The 23,855-nt window shown below is 36.0% G+C and overlaps 1 protein-coding gene and 1 long non-coding RNA gene across 2 annotated transcripts in view; both read right to left on the reverse strand.

Annotated features, from left to right (window-relative positions):
• Positions 1–1,639: 1,639 nt before the first annotated feature.
• The window catches only part of LOC106940349 (thrombospondin type-1 domain-containing protein 7A-like), a 44,845-nt gene continuing 22,629 nt past the window's right edge, over positions 1,640–23,855 (reverse strand). The window contains exons 4-8 of the mRNA XM_015023066.1: positions 17,755–17,823; positions 9,951–10,106; positions 8,349–8,552; positions 1,990–2,184; positions 1,640–1,711 (exon numbers count right to left, since the gene is read on the reverse strand). Coding sequence (XP_014878552.1) covers positions 1,656–1,711; positions 1,990–2,184; positions 8,349–8,552; positions 9,951–10,106; positions 17,755–17,823 — 680 coding nt within the window. The 3' untranslated portion in view covers positions 1,640–1,655. The remainder of the gene's footprint in view (positions 1,712–1,989; positions 2,185–8,348; positions 8,553–9,950; positions 10,107–17,754; positions 17,824–23,855) is intronic.
• LOC106940350 (uncharacterized) lies at positions 12,243–14,161 on the reverse strand. Its single transcript, XR_001423069.1, has 2 exons — positions 13,855–14,161; positions 12,243–12,738 (listed from the first exon to the last, which is right to left on the reverse strand). It is a non-coding gene; the product is annotated as an uncharacterized LOC106940350 (long non-coding RNA).

The following is a 23,855-nucleotide window of genomic DNA, read 5'->3' on the forward strand; positions in this document are numbered from 1 at the left end:
TAATCCTCTTAAGTTGAAAACTCTTTCATTTGATTGATGAAATATTATTTAAGGGTTATTTTCAAGGTTCTATTCACATGGCCCTCTGGGTTACAAAAACTTTATGGCGGGCCAGATTTGGCTCCTGAGCCTCAAGTTTGACATATATGGCCTATGAGCTACAAAAAGCATGTTCCTTACATCTTTTTTGAGAAAATACTTCGTAGATAATGAGACTATGTTCTGAGCTCCAACCAAAATGAGCTCTTTTAAAGCCTCTTGTCACTTTAAATCCATATAAGCTACTGGCCTCCCAACTCAATGTTTACACTCGCACGTGAAAATGGTTGCAAACAGATGTGATATTATACATCCGTACATCTTGGAAAAGCAGAAGTGGATCCTTCTGCACAACCGACAAGAATTCGGGAAGTGGTTTATGGATGGCAAGTCAACAACAAAACATGTCTTTTCCAGCAGCCACAGCACATACCAGCTGACCATACGTGCTGGAGTTCAGTTTGGGTTGTTATGTACCCGGCTGGGCTTTGCTGGGGTTGCTAGGTAACTGACAGTGCCTGCTGATTTTTGACAACTACTTATTTTCCAGACACCAAAAAACAGGAAATGATTGCCAAAAAAAATGTTTATTTGGCTGTTTATTTGTTTTTGGGGTTTTTTGTTAGTTATTTTGAGCAGTTGGGCTGGTTTTAGAAGCAGTAGAAACCCAAATGGAAGTACAAATGTGCAAAATCAGAATTTTGCCTCTCCTTTAAGTTTCCTGATGATCAATCACTCAAACAAGTTTATCTCGTATTTGTTTTTTAGACACGACTAGTCAAAATGTTGCTCTTTCTTATTGCATTTCTTTGTCGCAAATGGCAAATGCTTCCAAGAATAATTACTTTTTGCGTCTCATTCACAAATGGCTTCTTAACATGAATCTTGAGCATCATTCATCCTGATGGGTGTCAAACAGTGAGAAGCACTTAGGGCTTTCCAAAGTCCCTCCATAATCACCACAGAATAGGCAGTTATGCTAATTAGGTCATTAATTTGCTTATTAATGCACTAATTAACACAGAGTCCCGTGCAAACATGGGTGGCTGCATATTAATATGATCCCTGCGTCTTACGCTTTGAGTGGTTCCTGCAGTTCCAACAAGTTTCTCCTTTATTAATATGCAACAGACAAGCTGCAAAATCAGCCAGGGATCTTGAAATCTAATCAGATAATCTGCTATGCAGATAGAAAGGGATTCTTTTAGTTATTGTTCTTAAGTATGTATATTCACAAAGATTAGAGACAGTTATTTAATGAAGTCATAGTCCCTCTAAAAGCTACATCTAGTCTAATAGGAGTCAAATATTACCGTAAAGTTCTGGGAACTGGGGCACCCGTGACAGACCTTGATAAAAAACAGATTTTAAATGTTATTATGGCAGGTTAGGGCCGAATAAACTAATACTACAGCAGCAGAACAACAGTAAGGCTATTTCACACAAGACCAACAAGGCCTGACTGAATTAGGCAGCAACAAGCTGAATTAATTCAAAATCAATTATAAGTTCCCCCTAAAGGGGCCTAAAAGGACAACATTTCTTCTGAGCTCCAAACAAGCCGACTATTTTATGCAAACACATAGCTAGAGGTTTAAAATAGCTACCAGGAATCTTTAATTAGAACCGTTACCCTCCATCACTGTGATCCACGCCACAACCATCGCAGTGACTGAGCAGAACGCACACCCAGATGAGAGGAGAGAAAACAAAAAGGAGAACACACACAGGTTCAAACTCCAAAGAACGAGAAAAGATCCGACAGCGAGATAAAAAGTGAGCGTCAGGCGAGGAGACAGACCAACAGAAATAATCATCAGGACAGATAAGCAGACTGTGAGATAAGGACAAACGCAAAGGCAGACAAGTGTGAAATCAGACACTCTGTGGCTGACAGCAGAGGACGACTGGAAAAGGCGACATCTGAATGTTTTCTCATAGCGGACTCACCTTCCCCGGCGTTGTAGGCCAGAATGGAGCGGGTCCTCATTTGCTTGCCCTCCACGGTTTTGCTGGAGCAGGTCTGGGAGCAGGTCGACCACGGCGTCCAGTCGCTGAGCACGCAGTCTCTGGCACAGGGCACCTCACAGGAAACGGGCTCCAAGACGGCCGAGGAGGAGCACAGGCCTCTGTCCACCAGCTCCCCTGGAGGAAAACCAGACACAACCGGGTCAGAACCAGCCATGTTACAACAGTAATTACAATTTACTACAAAAATGTAGATTGACATAAACTGTGCCTTCTGGCTGGGAACCTTTAGAACAGCGCTGGTTTATTAATTAGTTGAATCTTCTCGCTAAAGGTACATATTAAACATTCTTGAACAGGTAAGAACAGGTTTATGGGCTACACAAAACATGTTACATTTTTTGCAGAAAATCATTCTAAGATAATTAAATTTTATTCTGAGTTCCAATTAGAATGAGCCGTTTTAGGGTGTCTGGCACTTTAAACCCAAATAAACCTCTGATATCCACGCCCTCCAACTCAACGTTTACACTCGAACTTAAAAATGGCTGCAACATAAAGCAGCAATTCGCTTCTGAATGGGAAATTAACAACAAAGCCGTTGTCTTTTCCAGTAGCCGTTGTACAGCGCTTACAAAATCAGCTGACCAAACATGCTGGAGCTCCATTTGGGTTGCTAGGTAACGGGCTGGGCTCGCCGGTGTTGCTAGGTAACGGGCAGTGCCTGCAGAATGTGACTTAATCTGGAGCTTTTTAAAATGGCTAATTTTCCAGGCATCAAAAAATATTATCCAAGTGACAAAAAACAGTTGGGTGTTTTCTTTAAGTGCTTGGTAGTATTTTTATAAGCAGTAGAAATACAAATGGAGATATAAAATTTAGCATAATAGGTCTCATTTGAGAAGAAGAAAAAAAACCTTTTTGACCTGTTCAGCAAATATCTCCACTCTTAAGTCTATTACACTTCAAGTGTATTTGGATGTTGTCCATTTTTCTATGCTGAAAACTAAAAGCTTATAAAGGCTGTTTGTTTTGGGGTTATTTGCTGTAAAAAATAAACAGGAGAACACAATTTATCGCCAATATATGAAGTTGTTTGGAGTGAAAACATGGACTTAAAATGTAAAGTGCTTCCACTTAAATCAGCTCCCATCTGTGAGTCAGACCATGGAGTCATTTGAGTTTACCTAACATGAAAGAAATGGATGAAAAACTAATTTGTGCTTAAATTAAAGACAGGTGGCTTTCCTTTTAATTTCCTCTTGTGGGCGATTTATTTCCCAATAGACTCTACAACTTACAAGCTGCCATCTGGCTTTTCAGGTAAGAAATATCAACGGCTACATTCGGGAGATAAGGAAAAACAAATTAATTGTAGCAACATTACCCTAAGTCTGTGTAAATGTTTGGTAATTATGACAATATGGCTCCTTCAATTCTCTGTATTAATGAGGTGGTGTGTAAAGTGTAATTAAAACCGCAATTTCTCTTAAAAGTGAGGAGTCATCTTTTGAGTTTTAGTGCAAAGTAATAAAAAAAAGAAAAAAAAGAAATTAGTGTCAAACAGCAGCTTGGGCCACTATTCAGCAAACTATATCTAGAAGACACTGAGGAAAATTAGTCCACAACTTGCTCTCTGATGTTGCTAAATCTAACAAGATTGGCGTCAAACATTTGTGCTACATCTTTTTGTTTGTGCTGCTGTCATTTTAAAGATATTAATGAGTTAAAAGTTACCAGAGGTCATGAAAGGTTAACCAAACCCACACCCCAACTTGTTATGTCAGACAAATTTGGTGTCAATCAACTCAACTACATTTTTGCAGTAAAAAGTTTTGTTTGTGCTGCTTTTGCTCAAAAGACACTAGTGAAAGTTTAACAGTCAAAATGTTGACTCCTTTAGCCAACCACATTATCCAAACAAAACACTTTGCTGCACAAAAATAGCTGAGTTGATGGACAAAAAAAAAGATTTTGTAAATGTGAGCTGCGGGGTAGTTGACCTCTTTGGTTTGCAAAGTTGCATTTGAATGAGTGTTTGGTTGCGTTTAGAGAAAAATTTAAATATCAAATCAATTAAAACACCCCTCATTTAAAACATAGACACTAAGGTAGCACTAGTTGTTCAGGATGAAAATGTACAAGAAACAAGGTCAGCAGATACCCCTGTTTTCTGTTTAATCTGACATTTTTTTCCAGATTTAATTCATCTTACATTGGAGGCTTAGACCTCCATATGAATACAGTGCACAACTACTCAGCAGTTCAGAAATCTCCAATTTGACAACTTGAGATACATAATCATTAAACAGATGTTAAAAAGATTTACAATATATTATTGACTGAACATTTCCTGCAGAATCTACAGTAAATTTAATCTCTTGAATGTATACATTTGCATCTGATATGCAGGATTTGGGTTAATCTGATTCTTTTCTCTATGAATCAGTGAAAAAAAAGAAATCCATAAGAGTGGATTTGTAACAAAGAGGATAATCTATGGAGATTACACAGATGTATTGAGATACAGTTATTGAGTGGGTCAGTATTAAAATAATGAAAAATCTTACATAACTCATTGTATTATTGGTACCTCAGAAAATAAAGTTTATAGGTCATAAATTTAGTCAGTTATTTTTATTTGACTGCTAAGTTTTCTTATTCCAAGAGTTCAAATGTCTCAGATGAGGATATTAAAAACAGAAAATATTAATGGATAATACATGGAAATAATGTTTAATGAAAGATTTGAGGATATAATTTAATGTCTGGAAACCAGGCTGAAATTAGTTGGTAAGATTTTCTGTTTTTGCAGTGCAGAAACAGGAAAATATGGAGTTGTAAAGACTCATAAAACTAAAGCAACCAAAGAATGTATTTGGTCCATTGATTTTTACAAATACAGCAGATCTAAGGTGGCAAAAGTGTGGCTCGGGGGCCACACTAGATAGAAATATCTATCTAGTGTTGTTTCTGCTGTCATCCAGTGATAAAGAATATTTTCTTTCACTTTAGCATGAATACAGTATTTTATTATGAATTCTTGATAAAATATTCATTGTGGTGGATCTTTAGCTCCAAGAAATCTCCATGAAAATGGGGGCACTTCACATGAAAGGCGCAAATTCACATAGGATTCCTGTGTTTCATCGCTATTGTTCATGTTTTATTGATGAGCTCTTAGTAGCCACTATAAGTGGATTATATTAACCCACATATCTGAGTGAGTTGCTTGATGCTCTGCCATAAATCAAGTGGTTAAGCGATATGTATACCCTTAAAAAAATATGCAAACCTTTCCATGACTGAATTGAACCAAAACCAAAACCCTCACTGCAGCTGACTTTATATTGAGATGTCACTTTGACTGAGATGCAGTGAACTCATCATGACTGAAACGGAAAAGCATGAAAATAAGAGACGACAAGGGACCTGCGTATTTCTCAGGCTCAGACAAAGACGCATGAATGAACAGAACCACCCACTATGAGGGGAGAAACCTCAACGCTCTGTATGCAGAGAAGAAAAAGCTCCCCGACTAAGTGGCCAAGCAGTCAGCTTTGGGAATATCAATAGCCAGTTTCAATAACATTTGTATCGACTTTCGCCTGCTGTCTGGGGTCTGGCTGGGTGGCCTTTTCTGGGGGGGGTTTATGACTGGTACACACTCAGAGAAAAAAAACAACAACAAAAAAACACAACATGCGGCCGCAACGTCGCAGTGAAAAATCACCGAGGCGAAAAGCAGATCGAAAATCCAAAGAGAACAAATCAATTCTCATCAGATGTGAAGGAGATCAATCAGCTGAAGTCACACAGAAAGAAGAAGAAAAAAAAAACAAGTTTCTACAGGTAAAACTGTACAGAACACCAACATTTTATACATAAACTGCTTAGATTTATTTATAAGTAACTGCGTTTGAGCATATAATTAATATTTATGTAGATGAGATTTGTAATTAACCTGACAGCCAACAGCTGCCTGCTTTATTAATTACCATGATAATATTCTGATTCCTATTTTTACTCTTTTAAAAGTAACATTTGTGTTAATTTCATGGTTAATGATAGTACTAATGATAATACTATGGTTTTGAGATTAATACTGCTCTTCCCAGTAGCTTCCTTTTTTTATTTGTTCCTCTTACTTTGAAATGTAACTTCACATATAATCTGCTCTCTAAAAATTGTTGCTCAATTCTTATGACTACACACTCAAATTTTATATTTTCTACAGACATTAACATGTCTTTACTGAAGTTAAACTCCATTTTGGGTCAAACATTTTTATAGACCATGGCGTTTTTGTCTTAAATATAAAATTTATTTATATTATGTACAGCTGTGGCTGAATTACTGTTATTCTTTCAGCAGTTGCTTTTTTTGAGTCTATATTATCCAGTTAACAAGTATTTCAATTATCAATTAATCACGATTAAACTGATTTATCGTTTCAGTCCTAATCACTATGGTTATTAAACCAATTGAAATTGATTTTCTAAATCATCTATACTTTTAAAGATTTTCCCAATTAAATATGATCATAAGATTTTTTTTAAAAAATGCATTTTTACCGTAGGCACAACTGGCAGCCCACTAGTTTATATATCAACCAGTCTGTTCTTTTGTTTCATAGCGAAGAGAGAAAAATCCTATTGACGATCAAACTTTGTGCTGTTGAATTATATTTTTTGCACGATTTTCTCATATAGTGATGTCAGTAGAGGCAGGAAATTGAAGATACACTCTTGTGCTGTTGTTATTTGTTATTCATGTATCCCTGCAGCCCCTTCTATCAAACAGAAGAGTTAAACTCAGGACAGCCAAAACAATTCGAGGCTTTATGCCTTAAGCTGTTTAAAATGCGTCTAGTTTCTCATCAGCATCGATGCGGCAGGTGAACTGAAACACAACCATCAAGATAAGAGCCTGAAGCAAACGTACAGCACTCTGAACTCCAAATACCACATTAAAACTAATGAAACCGCCCACACTATCCGCTCCACTCATTAAAATACAACCGTCTGAATGCTGTGTGAAGTGTGTGATTTGTCTGGAACTTCCAATAAAGTGCAATAGTTCATTTGTTTATTTGATATTCAAAAGTTGTTGCACAATTTGTTCATATTCTCCAATAGTAAAATGCACTAGTCAGGATTAGGGCTGAAACGATCAATCGAATTAATCGAATTAACTGTGATTAATCGATTATTTAAATAATCGTCAACTAATTTAGTAATTGATTAATTATTAACTAGAGTATATAGACTCAAAAGCATGCAATTTGCTGAAAGAACAACACATTTAGACAGGTAATTAAGGCGTTTTGAAATCAATGCCAATTTCGAAAAAAATCTAATTTTTCAATAAACATTTTATTAGGATGAATTGATTTTTTGGTTGTATCAAAATTAGTGAAATGGAAACACTTTTTTGGATCATAAGAGTCACATGACCAACAAACAGGTGTTGCCACTGGCGCAAACAACAAAGAAGGCAACAGGAAGTGGTTGAAGGATGAGGGCGCTGCATGTTCTTTCATGATTTATCGAGTGGAAAAACTTATTCATGTGTGATTTAAATGCGTTTCTTATTTAATGGAAACACGGCAACTGTTAAATTGTTTTTATTTATTTTTTTATGAGCAAAATTTCAACATTTTGTATGTATTTATAATGGAAAAGCAGCTTATGCTATCGCAGAGCTAATTACATTACCTTTAGATATAAGGAGTAATAGAGGAAAGCAGTAATAATGTAAAGCAGCAAAGAGTGGAAGTTTCTCCAACTCCCAGAGTTTCTGAGGACTGATTTGATATACTGAGAGGGAGGTTTAATTGTGCGTGCAGAGAGGAAACTGTAATGAGACAGACAGCAGGGGGACGGGTGGCAAAGCTGAATCAAGCAAGCGTTAAAGCAGGAGAGGTTTAAAAAAAAAGAGAGGGAGGAAGGATGACGGGAAGAGGAGTTGTGTAATGGAAATCTCCTCACGTACGTCAATGTCCACCAAAAGCCGGAGGGTCAGCAGATAGGTGACCTTCAGAAATATGGTGTTTTTCTTGCGAAGCCTAGCCTGTGTGTCACTTTTTTTAATTTGACAAATGGAGGTGGATTAAAAAAAATCACCGCAGCACAGGGATGGGCAAATCAGAGCTTGTTCGCTTGATGATGTCAATCATGAAGCGCCGTCTCCAAGAACGATGTGCTTAATTTGAACAAATGACTCACAGTTTTGAAAACACACAGCATAATAAAGCATCATTGCCATCTGCGCAGCATCTCATCACTCTGCAAAAATCCCATTATCCGATCGGACAATGAGATCATATTGCCTCCGCTCACCGTTACTGCTGATGCATTGAACTTGAGGCAGCTGAGTTCCAGGGCCGCACTGCTTCCCGTCATCAGGAATACACCTGTCCAGGCTGACCAGCTGCCATTTGTAGCAGCTGGGTTCATCACATGGCATGGCCTCTACTAGGTGAGGGCAGCTTCCTGGGCCCCCGGTTGGTTCGTTGGTAATCTGTCGTTTCCTCAGTTTGAAGCCTATGAGTAAAAAAAAAAAAACAACCCAAAAAGACTTCAAAATACATCCTTCCATTGGTTTGAATACAGTCCATCATCAATATAAGCATAAATCAGTGACAATATAAATCACGATAGACGTGTAATCAAAATAAATTAGGATAGAATATTCACAGAATTCTGATCCAGAACCGCACAGCATTCTGGGAGATGTAGACAGAGGAAAGACTTTAGCTGCTCAGCTCAACCTTTCACAGCCAGCCAAGCAAAGTTGGTGGAATCAACTCTCACTCATTCTATGGTTACCTAGCAACTCACTCACTCTTTGGTTACCTAGCAACGACCTGCTGAGTAACTGGCACAGCAGCAGTTTAAAGTTTCCCCACTTTGCCTCATAACTACTTAAAAATTAAAAGAAAAACAACAGCGTAGAGTGAAAACTGGATAAGGTCACACATCCAGTTTGGCAGTATTTCAGAAATTTGAAACAAAAAACTAATCTATAATTATCGATATGGACTGGTATAAAACACTTACATCATGATACATTTGTCTGCCAGCCGTAATATTTATTCAATTACATTTACTAGAGTAACAACTTTAAGTAGTATTTTAACTGAGCTGTACTATTTACTTTTAAATTAGTAATATTATTGTGAATTACTGCTACACTTACTTGAGTAAAATTTCTGCATATCCAGAAATGTTTCAGAAATTTCTGGATGTGCAGAAAACATATTAATTAAATGTTTGTTTTTCAACTCAATGAAAAACAAACATATTTTACCAAAAACATATGAGACACAAACATATGTGTGTGAAAGATCTCAGTTTTTCACACCAGCTTTGTTGTTCTCATGTTATTTTCTATCTGCTGAACCTGTTGTGCCATTTAGAGGGTAATAATATGCAATAAATATTGGAATAGAATAGAATTTACTTTATTGATCCCCAAGGAGGAAATGCTTATTACTTGACAACTACTCCATTCTAGATGTTAAATATTAATAATGCAAATATAACCGTAAGCGATAAAATCTATAAGATATATAAATAAATATTGTCACTGGAAGCACATGTTGAGTTTAATATAATAAAAAGTGTTTCTTTTGCCTGAATGTGTTGTTTTGCACTTATTTGTGGTCATTTTCTTTATTTCAGTTTTTAAAATGCCAGAATTTGCACATAACTTAATATTTTGTCTGTTTGATGACATTATCTTAAAATATTAAATTCACCCAGGCGCTTTGTGCAGCTGAATAGTTGCCATGGAGATTAAAGGATTTCTCAAACATACATGAACGAATCAAAGCAACACTCCAGGTAAGTTTTTGATGAGGGAATAACATAATAACACAATATAAAGCTCAAAAACGTCAATTTCACATAATTCTGACCCTTTAAAGTTGATCTTTTTACCTTTCCTTCCGGTCTGATCGTTGCAGTTCTCAAAGATGCACGGACCCCAGGCCCCCCACGGTGACACCTCGCAGTCGATGGGACAGGGGATCTGGCAGAGCTGGGATCTGTTTGGGATCGGACCCGTGCACAGCTGGTTCTCCACCGGGCGGGAGGCTGTGCAGGTCAGCAAAAGGAAAGGACAAAATAACCAGCATGAAAAACGAAAAAAAACAAACCTGATTGGATCAGGAAACAAGGATGCAAAAATAATTATTTACTCATTATTGGCATAAAAAATCCCACAGGGAGAAGCTGAAAACTGCATCAGAAGGAAAAAAAACATGCCTGCGAGGTAGATGCTATTATCCCTCGGTTTGGTTTCTCCCCTCCCTGTTAGCATGTCAGAATGATAAATTAGCAATGATTATCTCTTGCAGCAACTTGATAGCAACTAGAAGCATGGTGGAGCTCTGCTTTCTGACTCTCAGTGGAGATGCAGAGAGGATATAATGCAACACTAAGGTGCAGCAGAACACGGAGGCTGTCTTGGCTCATGTTTATTCTATTATGTGTAATTTGGCTTCTTTTTCCCTCATGGTGCCATGTTGAATTTAGAAACTCCTCCACTTGATGCATCTGGCAAATGGATGGCGGTTTGAAATATCACCGCAACGTTCCTATGAAAACAGATGCTACCTGCATGCACAGCATCAAAGAGAGACACAACAAACAAACAAACAAACATGTTCTTGAAAGACACTGGCATAATGTACTTATGTTTGCATATTTTACTATTATGCTAGTTTTTTCAAAGTATTCCTCCAAATATTCGACAATAAAGCTTCTGGTCGCTGTTTGAGGTTTTACTCAGGAATATAAACTCATCTAAACCAAAGCTCCAGTTTCAAGTTGTTCACCTTTGTCACAAAGAACTTGTCTGTGCAATTTTAATTACACCTACACTGTAAAAAGCACAAAATCTTATCAAGTATTTTTAGTCTGGTTNGTGGGGCAAATATCTTAGTNCACGTAGAAGTAACTTTTCAAAAAGATGTAGGAGCTTGTGTAGGTAAATAATCCATTAATATTAAGAAAACAACTATTTATCTTACATGTTCTTGCTATTAAATGTCTTGCTATAAGAGGAATAATCTGCCAGTGGAACTAGAATGTATTTTTAAATCAATATTAAAGGAATTATTTACCTAAAACAAGCTCCTATTATCTTGCTGAGAAGTTAGTTAGTTCTGTCTTATTTCAAGTCTGCTAAGAAATTTGCACTGGAAAGCTTGGTAAGATTCTGTGTTTTTGCAGTGTGGCTTACACCAAGCAGCTGTAAATTATGGAGAACCCAATCCAATTCCAAGTGTTTGATCTTGACATTCTCATGTTGTTGGTATCTTTGTTTAGGATTAGATAGATGACATAATGCCTGTCAGTCTGTGATTTTATACCAGCTGCACTCAGGTCGCTAATCAGTTAGCTGTGCAGCTAAAATGCATAGCTAGCGACGATGTACGTTCAGTTCTAAAGAATATCAGTTTTCTCTACCCTTTTTGTTTTGGTTTATCTCTTGAGAAATGCCCATTTCATTTCATTTAATATCATTTTTCTAATACTGAACATTAAATGAATTGAATTAAATTGATCTGACAAAGGTATTACTGATATTGGGCTTAACTATATAGAAAATCCCATTATCATTGTTTGCCATCACCCTAATTTATTACGAGATTTAAATCTAACTTTGTTTTGAGTTAAGAATCATTTTGAGCTTAACTGTAACATATATAGTGCAAAAACAGCTGTTTGAAAAATGGTTGGTTTTATACAAATGGTACCATTTTTCCACATCTTAATATATATATATTTTTTTTTATTTTCAACACTAAATGTTCTTATTACTCTATAAAGAAGAGAAAATGATCAATTTAGAAACATTATGAGGAATGCACACAAAAGGGAGGCAATTTGTCAGATACTTTTAATGTGCTATTATTAGAAAATAGAATAGTCTTATTTGATAACTTAAAGATCATTTAGGGTGCAAGTCCAGGTGATTTTTGTTCCTGTCCAGTTCAGTCTGAAGACCCACCTGGACGATCTGCATCCTTAAATAAAACTTCTGAAAACTATTTTACAAAAATAAAACAAGCTTGTACAGTTATACCTTTAAATCACATTTAATCAATTTTAAAAAATAATAATAAAAACAGCTAATTATTTAGAAATAGCAAAAGGTAAAATTACAAATGCGAAATTCTGAAGTAAAAGCAGATTGGAAATATAGTAAGCGTAAGATCCACACAACTGATTTCAAGGTTATTTAAACTTTATTTAACAATAAAGAGTATGCTTGTGATTCCAGAAATAACATGTTTTCTCAACCAGTGATTTCTTATCTGAACAGTTGATGAGTTTCTCCCATATTTTTCTCTGCTTTACCTCAAATGATGTTCTTTTCCAGTCCATTAGTTTTCTCAAAATATTTTAATGCCAAGGCTTGAGCAAAGAGAGAGTGAGAAAAGGAGGAGTTTCAGGTGACTTACAAAATGGTATCTATAGCAAAATGTCCCGATACTGATTCCCACACACATGATCTTCAATCTTCCATTGAGAGAGAAAAGAAAATAAGGTTGTTTGGTGCAGGAGTGTCAAGCAAACCTGACATTTAAGCAGCCGTTTTGAGGTAGGTGGGATTAAAGGTTCTTTGCTGAAAACCAACTATGCTTCTTTATCAGATATCCTCACAAGTTTATCTGATGCTGCAGAAGCAGAACTACACCTTTGCTTCAGCTCATGTTGCCTGGAAACAAAACATTATGATTTTAGAAAAAAAAAAAAACATTTCAAATCTCCAGCTGTGCTAAATGATTTTTTATATACTTTTAGAACATTTCCACTAAATTGGTTAAACAAACATGCCATAAATATCTGAGGCAGAATATATTACACTTAAGTGTGGCATTTGCTAGACTGCAAAAACACAAAATGTTACAATGAATTTTTGTCTTCAGATACCTCAGTACACTCAACATAAGATGAAATTAATTTACAAGTAACATTTCAGAAACATATTGGAGCTTGTTTTAAGTCAACAATTCCTTAATATTGATGTAAAAGTATGAGTTACACTGACAGATTATTTCACTTTTAACATAGGAAAAAACGTCTTTTTATAAGTGAAATAATGGAACTAGTATTTTTTGGAATCAATATTAAGGAATCGTTTACTTAAACCAAGCAAGCTCCAATATTTTTCTGAAGTTTTCTTTTATTTCACGTTTAACAAAATAATTGCATTACAAACTAGACCAAAAATACTTGGTAAGGTTTTGTGGTTTTCTGGAATATAGATGGTCTTCAAACTGTATAACCAATGTACATTTTATGTTTCCTTCCGTAAGTTTTTCCCTACTGGCCCTTTGTAATACGTCACTTAATCATTCGAGACGCCATGACGGACGTCGAAAATGAGGATTGGCAGTATTGAACAAAACGACTGAAATTGTCTTCCCAAGTTGTTTTTGCCAGTTTATTCGTGGCTTCTACTTGTTGGAGTCGAGCTAATTTGTTTATGAACGTAACACACCTGGTTGGGGCTTATAGACGGGGGAAGTTAGAAACAGCTAGCTTAGAAGCACGTCAGGTGGGACCCATACCTCCACCCACCTTAATTCACCCCACATGACTTCGGTCACCATGTCATAAACAGCATGTGATTCTTACATGGGAGCAACATTAAAAACGTACAAAAGACGAAATGCTAACAAGTTTTTTTCCCCCATACATGCTAGGCTACATGACGGTGCGGCACTGTCTCCATGGTTACCAACGGTTAGACGTGTACCTTCCCCAAAATGCCTTATTTTATATCTTTCTAATCATATTTACTTATAAAGTATATGAACGTTAATCTTACCTTTTAAAACGTGTTGGCTGGAAATCCGCGTTACATCGAAGGCTGACAGTCATTATAATTAACGCCCTGCTATGCCGACGCATCTTTCCTCATTAAAATTATAAAATAAAATAAGTTTGGTTTGCATCCTTGTTTTTCTGCAGCCGACCATGCAGCACTCTATGACCATCTCTGAAGAGAAATCACCTAAATGGGAGCGATATTAGGCTACAGATTTCTGTTTTTAGACCAGCTTCAAAGGAAGCGTCGGTTGTTTTGACGTCCGTCATGGCGGAGTGGGCGGAGTTCTGAGAGCGTGACGTCACGGGCAAAGTGTCAACAGTTGGCAAACTTATCCTGCGGCACTTTTCCCGACGCCGTTAACATACATAAGCTTTTGCTGTTTGTCAAACCAGAAAATGACTATGCTGTCCAAATTATTTTACAAGACACTTTAATAAACATCCTGTCATTTTCTCTGAAATAATCACAGCAACTTTGAAATAAGTGCCTGCAATCAACTCGTGACATCTCAGGTCCTCATCAGCACCTGCTACTGTGAAAAGACGTGTTTTATTTTAATTACAAGCCTCAGAGGAAAACAAAACAGCATGAATTGACACCATCTGTTCTGTAAACCAGGACACTAAAAGGGAATTCAACTCACATAAAGCCAATGTCTGAAGGCATCAGCCACTGTGTGAATATACACAAAAAAAGTTTAAATATCTTTATTTATGGAGCCCCTTGGAGACATGGGGGATTTTTTTTTCTTTTGTGGTCCCTTGCAATAAATAAGCAAACACACCCTGGTTTATTTGGTATACGGTCACAAATGGCAATTTAAAATGGCAAATACCTTTAAAGACACAAGTTCCTACATTCTTAACTCTGGTGCAAAAAACCAGATTGAAAATCCCTCTATTACTGCGTGTTCATGTTTGTTTGTGTAAGGTTGAGATGGGACTGGATATGAAAACTTTATTAATCAGATTACCAACAGAAAAAAAGACACAATCAAAACTGTCAGATTACTTTATTATCCTGTGAAAATAAGTCACAAAAAAAACTCCAAATAGTCTGGATTTTTTTTATTTGGTTTCTGTTTATGTCTTAGAAGAGACGGAAATCCCATGATTGACCTGTTTTGCTTTTGCATTTTGCACATAGGTTTGTGGTGCATTTCTATTCATAAGAAACTGATATAAAACTTGAAATATCTCACAAACGAGACACTAACATAGATGGAAGCAAAACTTACAAAAACCTTATATTTAACTTGACTACACAAAGACCTGCTGGTTTAATCGATTATTCTTGCTGTTTTAATATTAGTTAGCATACTGTCAGTCAGTGGACTACGACTGTTTATCACATCATGATAAAATAAGTTTATGAATGAATGAAGTTTATCTCATGAATCAATGAGATGCGTGTTTAGGACCCGTAAGCATTAAAAGCAGGTGAATTGATGAATGATGAGAGTAAATGGCCCCAAACGCCAGATATTAACTTGCTAGCAATTTTGTTCACGGTAAAAAAATGAAGTAATATTTAGCGTGCAAAGGACAAATAAAGTTATTTCTTAGTTTGTTCACAATTAGAGGGGCTGCGAGTTGTAAATGATTTTATTAGCCTAATTGTAAATAGTTTTAGTAGTTAGAATAATTCACTTTTAGTTGCGTTTTGAAGGCAACATGTGCAGTAGAGTAGCTGCTGACACAAAGTGACGTCAACTGATAATCCCTCTATAGCAGAAAGACTCAATTATGCCGCATGAACTAACCAGTGCATTACTGTGAGGGAACGCAATACATTTGGTAATGCAAAAAGAAAAAAATCCCCCATGTCCTCTAGGGGGCACCGTACGCTCCTTATGTAGGTAGTCGTACAGTAAAAGCATCTCCAACTGTTTCAACAAGACATCTAAGAGCTTAAAGTCTGAACCATCGTTCCCTGAGAACTGTGGAGAGACGACAGGCTTTTGAAATGCAAAATGTCTAATTCCCAGTAAGAACCATGCTGAAAGTCACATACTAACTTTGTTGATCCTCTGTTAATCCATGCATTACTGGGGAATCACTCACTTCAATCTTTACAATGGTGAATATTAAACAGAAGACCAACATAATACTAGTGTTGAAGTGAAGAAATGAAACATCCCTGTTCTCTGCTTGTATGTAAGTCCATTTGTAGTTCGCTCTCCTGTGAGATAAAACTGACAGCACTCCACAGGAATCCCTCCTGCATCTGTGGCTCACCAACACTTTGCATCTATATTCTGTTTGTGTGCGAACAAAGTTTTTCCTTCTTCAGTCTCTCTGCAGTTCCAACTCCTCCGTTTTAAACACAATGAAGAACGTTGTTGTAGCAAAATTCAGTGCTCAGATTGAGTGAAAAACTCCAGTTTGAGGTTGTAACTCTCCTGAAATTAAAATGTTTCAAAGTTATTGGAAATTGAAAAGAATCGCAGCTACACTGAGCGCTTCTGAAGCTCTGCTGAAATCAATAGTTTTCTTTTTGTTTGCGAAACGATGCTGTGTTCAAACAGTGGGAAAAAAACGCATCAAATAGGAAGAAGTCGTGGTAAAAACACAAGAAGACAACCGAAGTGGAGAATATCGGAGAGTGGAAAGATTACAAGGGCAGAGAGGAAACAAGGAAAAGAGAGAGCAGTAAAAAAGGAAAAGCTTAGAAGAAGACAGAATGATAACAGAAGAGGAAGAGGATTAAATTCGGTGACAAATTATCCGACCTTTAGTGGGAAGAAAAATGAAAAACAAAAAAGTAAAGACTTTTTTTCCCATCAATGCAAGTAAATAAAAAAAAGAGATACTCTTAGTTGGTTGTTTCTTCTACCCAATCTATGGTTTGCTTGTTACTGTATCAAAGCCATTACACCAACTTGGCTCGACATTTTAATCAATCCAGAGCTGTTTTATTCCAACCTGTGCAGGTATTTTGTCTTACCTGATTAAATTTTACACAGTTGTGTAATAAAATCTCATGGCACAAGATCTAATAAGTAATAAAACATGAAGTAATTTCTTGTTAAAGTGAAGTCTGTCATAAGAGGATATCCTGCTGCAGTTAGCATGGGATTAGCATTAGCATTTTCTCAATAAGTTAAACTTCAGCTTCGCTACTTTAGACATTCTTTTGAATTAAGATACATTTTTTAAACTTATATCTGAATCAGATTAGGGTGTTGTACTCTCAGTAAATGGCATGTATTATAGTCTTTATAGCCTGCATACTCCAGTAAATTATTAATCTATTACTAAATTAATTAATAAATATTACTATAATTGATTAATCTGATTAATAACAATTAATCAGATTATTCAGAATGGTGTTCTCTCAGTAAATGGCATGTTTTAGAATATTTAGAGTCTGTAAATTCCAGCAAACGATTAATCGATGAAGACATTAGTTAACAAATGTTACTATAATTGACTAATCATGATTAATCCAAGTAATCAGATCAATCCGATTAGGGTGTTGTCCTTCCAATAAAGGCCTTTTTGAATCTTTAGAGTTTATATACTCCAGTGAACGATTAATCGATTGCTACATTAGTTGACAAGTATTACAATAATCAATTAATCATGATTAATGTGATTAATCACAATTAATCCGATTAATCGCAACAGCCCTAGTTTGCTTCATTATTTCTTAAATGGGAGAGATGGTTAAGAGGAAAAGTGAGAAAACAGAGCAAATATGTAGGAGAATTAGAAGTGGTGGGTGATCCGTGGTGAGAAGAGAGGAGGCCAAGAGGAAACTCAAGGAGAAAAGGAGGAAAAACTGCAGCCAAGAGAGAAAAAAAGGATAAAAAGGAGATGATAGAAGCAGGAAACTGGGTCTGGGAGTGACGATGACGGGTCAGGCTTCATATTCAGCATGGCTAAAATCACCTACCTGTAATCTGGAAGGTGATGGAGAGGAGAGGGGGGACACTAGGCTTCTGCTGTCTTTGGGTCTGACCCGCTGTAATTACAGGGGAAATAGCTCTATTAGCTACGCACACAGCAGGGAGAAGGAGACTCTGTCAGACATGCAAGCAGAGGGGAAGAGACAGGCAGAGCAGAAGCAGAGAGCCGGGCCTCGCGACCTCAATGTGTTTACTATTAAACACAGATCGAATGTTCTCTTTAGAGGAAGGTAATTGCTGTTTGGAGTTCATTTGTTTTCACGCTGACAAATCAGACCTCAGGTCATTGATTAAAAATAATCAGATTCTTTTTTTTTACGTAAGGGGAGAAGGGAAGACAAGGACTTACAAAAAACATACACCTACCTGACCAGCAGAAACAAATCCCACAAAAGACTGGAAAGAATTAGCTTTTTAGGGTGAAAAGTTCAGTCCATTTTAATTGGACTCTAGTTCGTTTAGAAAGTCCAGTTTGTTTAGGGCAGTGTGAATGTGAAACCAAAAAAGTGAATTCTGGTTTGTATAAACACCTACGTCTCAGTTTGATTCAAATTAACTTTGGTGATTCTGATGGATATGTGAACTCCAAGCGGACCAGAGACCGCTCTAAAAGCAGAATGTGGACTATGGCGCAGGGAATTCTGGGTAAATAAAACCAAAACAAATGCGTTAGCCTAGCGCTAACAGGTGAAATGAATCGTGGTCTTTTACCAGGGTTTTACTTAACCCTATCATGATGACAGATTCTGCTGGATGATAAACTGTCCTAGTAATTATTACGATAAACTATAATATTGTTGTTTTCAGATAAATTTCAAGTAATATACTGATAATGGAATAATAATTCAAGTTCATTCCTTTAAAGATCAATAAACTTTAGTTTAAATATCCAAAATAAAATATGACCAAAAATAATAAATAAAATGAAAGTTAAAAAACAGATTCAACCAAATCCTCTGTAAACAAAATTACCTTTAAAAAAAATATTAATCATCGGAATGGAAATTATTGAGCTCATTTTAATTTATCATGTGATTAAGTGATTAATTGCTGGCGCTATTCCATTTTTGTTTACGTTTTATAAAGAAAGAAGTTGCTGTAGTCTTCTTCTGAGGTTTTTGTTGTTGTTTCCTTCAGTAGTTCTTGGTGCAGTGCCACCACAGGCGAGGAGGGGAACAGGTTTTTCAGTTGATTTGGATAATTTGACACAAAGCAGTATGAAAGCAAACCGCACCAGTTGAAAATGCAACAACTGCTGCAATTTTAGTCCCCAATTGAACAGTATCTGTGTTTCCATTACAAATGTGAGTAAAACTGTTGAAATTCCGCTAATGTTGAAAAACACAGTTTCTCAATTGTGGTGTTTCCATTAAATAATAAACAAATAAAATCACACAGGAAAATGTTTGTTCAAATGACAAACCACTAAAAAACATGTAGCGCCATCATCCTCCCACCACTTCCTGTCATCATCTTCAATGTTTTCGCCAGTAGTAACATCTGGTTGTCAGTCACTTGTGATGCAAAAAAAAACTGTTTCCGTTGTGTTACATTAATTTAAATACAGCTGAAAAACTTCCCTGTCCTATCGCAAAATCTTATCAAAAAACGTGTGTTTTTTATTTACCCTTTCCATTAGACAAATTTACCTTCATAATCATAATTTGTGCAATTTTAAAGTTAATGGAAACACAGCTACTCAGAGAACCAGAACCAGAACCAGATGTCCAGCTTCCTGCAGTTTTATCACTTTATCACTGAAAAGCAGCGAGATTTCAGCGTGACGTTTATGTTCAAAAAGCAATATTTACAGCCCGTTTTTAAGCAGCTGCTGTAGGTAGCCGGATGGATCTAGGAACATATGGTCAACGTCAACAAGCTGCAGAGAAATGCATGTTGGACTGCCTGTGTGTATGGAGTCGTTTCATTGCTTGGACACAGAAGAGAAGCAATATGTTGTTTTTATTCCCCCCTGTCAGAAGTGATGTGTGTGTTTGCTAGCTTACAGTTTGCAGGTCAACATGCAGAGACGATCTGTTTTCCCTAAAAAAGGTGTTTTTGTAAAAAAATGTTTTCATGAAATGAATTAGTAACACTATGTCTGCATGCGTTGGTTTGAAGACTTTCAAGAAGTCGACTGAATAAATTTCACAGGCATCGGGTTTTACTCAAATCTTATTTGTATACATGAAATTAACATCAAAAGGAGGCATATTTAAACCACTCAGTCTATAGTTAATTCAACTCATCAAGTTACAGTCTTACAATGTTAATTATACATGTTTATAGAAATATTTTTTCCTTTAGCGTTGCACTCATGAATAAACTGAGACCAAATTTTGATTATTTCCAGTGACACCTCATCATAGTTCACATTTTGAGCACTAAATATGCACCTTATGTGTATAATTCTTGCTTTTAAAAATAAAATCTTTGTTTGCATTTAATTTTATATGAACCACACACAAATGAGGCCATGTGAACATTATAAAAAAAAGTCAATAGTGGTAGTTCTTGAGGAAAAAAAAGGTTTGTTTTGCATATTATTTCATTACAGGACAGAATAAATGTTATTCACTTTTAAGAACACAAACTCGACTTCATTCTTTTACTTACATACATTTTGCACTGCAAAACCACCAAATCTTATCAAGTATTTTGAGTTTTGTTTACAGTGCAAATATCTTAGTAAACTTTAATTGAGACCACACTAATTTAAAAGTAAATTATCAGATATAGTAGCTTGCTTCAAGTAAATAACGCCCTGATATTGGTGGAAAAAAATAAGATATTTGCACCAGAACCTAAAATACTTGGTAAGATTTGGTGTTTTTGCAGCGTGGAAAAAATTCAAGATGCTCAACAACTTATCTTGTATCCTCAGAGAAAAGTCTAGATGCAATTAGTCAAAAATTATGATTGTTACAATATCAAGTATTTACTGGATGCCCATTTTCTTGAATTATAATTAACAGACGTTTTTGCAGTCATCTAATTATACTCAGATGCATTTGTCCCTTATGTTTCCAGATTTTATAAGTAATCTGTAAAGTTTCTTCCACTTTGAGACAGCTCTGTGGCGCCTCCTTGTCTTAAAGAACCAGAACCAGATGTGGAGTTTCGCCGGCCTCCTGCAGTTTCATCACTGAAACGCTGCCAGGTTTGATTCGGCTGTAACATCCACAGAGCAACAGTACCTTCTGACGCAGACGCTGCAGGTGAGCTGGCTGCCAACATGTAGCAGAAACATGCATGTTGAGCCGCTTCACCCAACCATCGTGCATTTATGACCTACACTGGATTTACAGGAACCGTTCGACTTTGTCCTGAACTAAAAGCTCCAACGTGTTTGTAAATCATCCTAATTAATTGCATATTTTCGTTTAAGCTTGTTTTCAACTGAGCAGGAAGGACAGTGGAAATGTTGTTTACTCAGAAGAAAAACAAGTTTGTCTTTATTTTGTTGCATATTTCAAACTCTAATCTAAATATTCTCACTCATATCAACAAAACACTTTTCAAACTGCAGAATATTTAGTATCCTCATATGTCGCCCAAACTGTAACTTCAATATGATTTTAAACTCTCTACTTTTCCCACTCTCATTTACAGAAGAATTTCTCTCTACCTTCCACCAATCAAGAGGAAAGTGATTTCATTTCTCAAAACATAAAATAAATAATTTGGTTGTTTTAATATCTATCATTCAGAAGTTGTCTTCATTTTTAAGATAGATAGATAGATCTGCTCTCAAACGCAACATTTTATACCGTTAGTTTTTAGCGTTAGCACAGCTAGCACCTAGCATCCTTCAGCATTAATTTCTCACATGATTTTATGGCGGTTTTTGTGGCTGTCGTCGCCATGTTGCAGTTTAAACCTGGAAAAAATGCTACAATTTGAGCTAATATAAACAGGTGATGCAAATGAGAATATTTGAGATAAAATCTTGATTATTTAGAAAACCCCAGTTCACACCACAATCCTGAAGACTTCAATCTAGATTTTACAAACACTTTCAAGCCTCCATTTCCACTGCAGAGCCCAAGTTCAAATCAGATTAGCATGGCAGAAATCTAACTTTAAAAATATCCTGAACCAAATATTGGTTTTTCTGAATGGGTGAATATTTATTGCAATCATCTCTCAATTTAAACTCCTAAAGATTAAATTTTTTTATCTTGAAGTTACGCAAAAGAAGAACTGCTCCTTTAAGTTTGCAAACCACCTCTAAACTCACGTTGAACTATGATCATTGTTCATTTCTGACATTCTAATGAGTGAAAATCACCAAACATTAGCAGAAGTAATAAAAAGGATTAAGTGCAGCACAGGCTTTTGTTTTTAGTGTCAGCGTTTACATTCTCAGATACAAATTAAGACATTTTTAACTGCCAGGGATTATGCCTCATTAAGCCAGTTTATGCTACAGAGAAACAAAGCAGCTGCTGCTTTTGTAAGAGCTATTTATAAAGAACCAATTAAAAATCTGCTCTAACAAAAAAAACACCCTCTGCTCTTGAACTGGTACAACTTTGTTGGAAAAACCCTGATTTATTAGGTTTAATCTCAACCTACAAGCCATTGACCCACAATCAATGATATCAGTGCTATTAGAAAACAAAAGGGTCATAATAAGTATTGAATAATTATATTAGGGCTGGACAAAATGGCTGTAAAAGCGTATCACAACATAAGCATTTCAGATCAGTCGATGTCAATAATTATTGACTGGTTTTGTGTTTTAAATATCTGAAATACTGCCCTCTGGTGGTGTGACCTTTTCCATTTAATCCAGTTTCTACTGCACTCCATTGTTTTTTATTTTTAAGCAGTTATGAGACACAGTGGCGAAACATTAAACTGCCGCTGCGAAAGTTACTTAGCAGGTCGTTGCTAGGCAACCACAAGTTAGTCAGCAGGGTGTTGCTAGGTAACCAAAGAAGTCGGTTGATTCCACCAACCGCTGCCTAAATCCCCCAGAATGCCGTGGGGTTTCTGGATCGGAGTTCAGTGAAATTATTAATATTCTACCAGATGTATTATTTATTGATATTGATTGCATATCTATCACAATAGATATTGTTATTGATTTATTATCCAGCTCTAATCTATAGTTAATCTAGTCTACTGTTGTTTTTGTTGTTGTTTTTGATTATTTTAAATTACCAAGTTATTTTATGGTAAATTTATCCAGGGAAAGCTTAACCGTCCAAAAGTGTCAGAATTCCCTAATTTTTCCAAAAACATGTTTGTACCCAATAAAGACAGGCCTTATAAAAGTTGGCAGCAATCAGATGTTCCAATGAATGGCAAGAAAATTGTCAGCAGGACTCAAATGTTTAATGCATAGAAGTGCATTACTCTGTGAAAGCAGTGAGGTTTGTTTGGTTTAGTTGTTTTTATTGTAAGTCCATGTTTTGTACTTTAATGGTTGTATGATTTAGTTTTTTCAGTGATCATGGTGATCCATATTAAAGAGAAAATAAAAAACTTGAAAAATCACCCATAAAGGCTGCGCTGAATGTTGATCAATTTAATTTTTGGTCGAGTTTCTAGTGCAAGTACCTTACTACACTTGAAATAAAATAGAACTGACTTAAAACTAACTTTTTGGCAAGATATAAGAGCTTATTTCAAGTCAGTAATTTCTTAATATTGATGGAGAAATACTTGGTCCTTTGGCAGATTATATCCTTAGAATAAGATATTTTTCCCATGTTATGAGATAAATAATCTGCCAATGGACCAAGTATTTTTTAATCAATATTAAGGAATTACTGACTTAAAACCAACTATATCTTGTTGAAAAGTTACGTTTAAGTTATTTCAAGTGCAGTGAGATACTTTCACTAGAAATAAGGTTAAAAATATTTGGTAACATTTTGTGTTTTTGCAGTGCGAGGGGTTGCTACAGGACAGCTAATAAAAAAAAATAAGATTTTTACTCAAACTCTTCATAGTTGCTGTGTCATAAAATAAAAATGACTTCCACCAGCCACAATAAAAAAGAAAGCTTTATTTATCCATCAGTTCCATCAAATCCACACCTGAGGTCACTGAGCCTCCTGGGTTCAGCCTTCGCCGG

This window comes from Poecilia latipinna, unplaced genomic scaffold (assembly GCF_001443285.1).
Source record: "Poecilia latipinna isolate Pla-1442-1.1 unplaced genomic scaffold, P_latipinna-1.0 Scaffold3190, whole genome shotgun sequence".
In the NCBI taxonomy this organism is placed as follows: domain Eukaryota; kingdom Metazoa; phylum Chordata; class Actinopteri; order Cyprinodontiformes; family Poeciliidae; genus Poecilia; species Poecilia latipinna.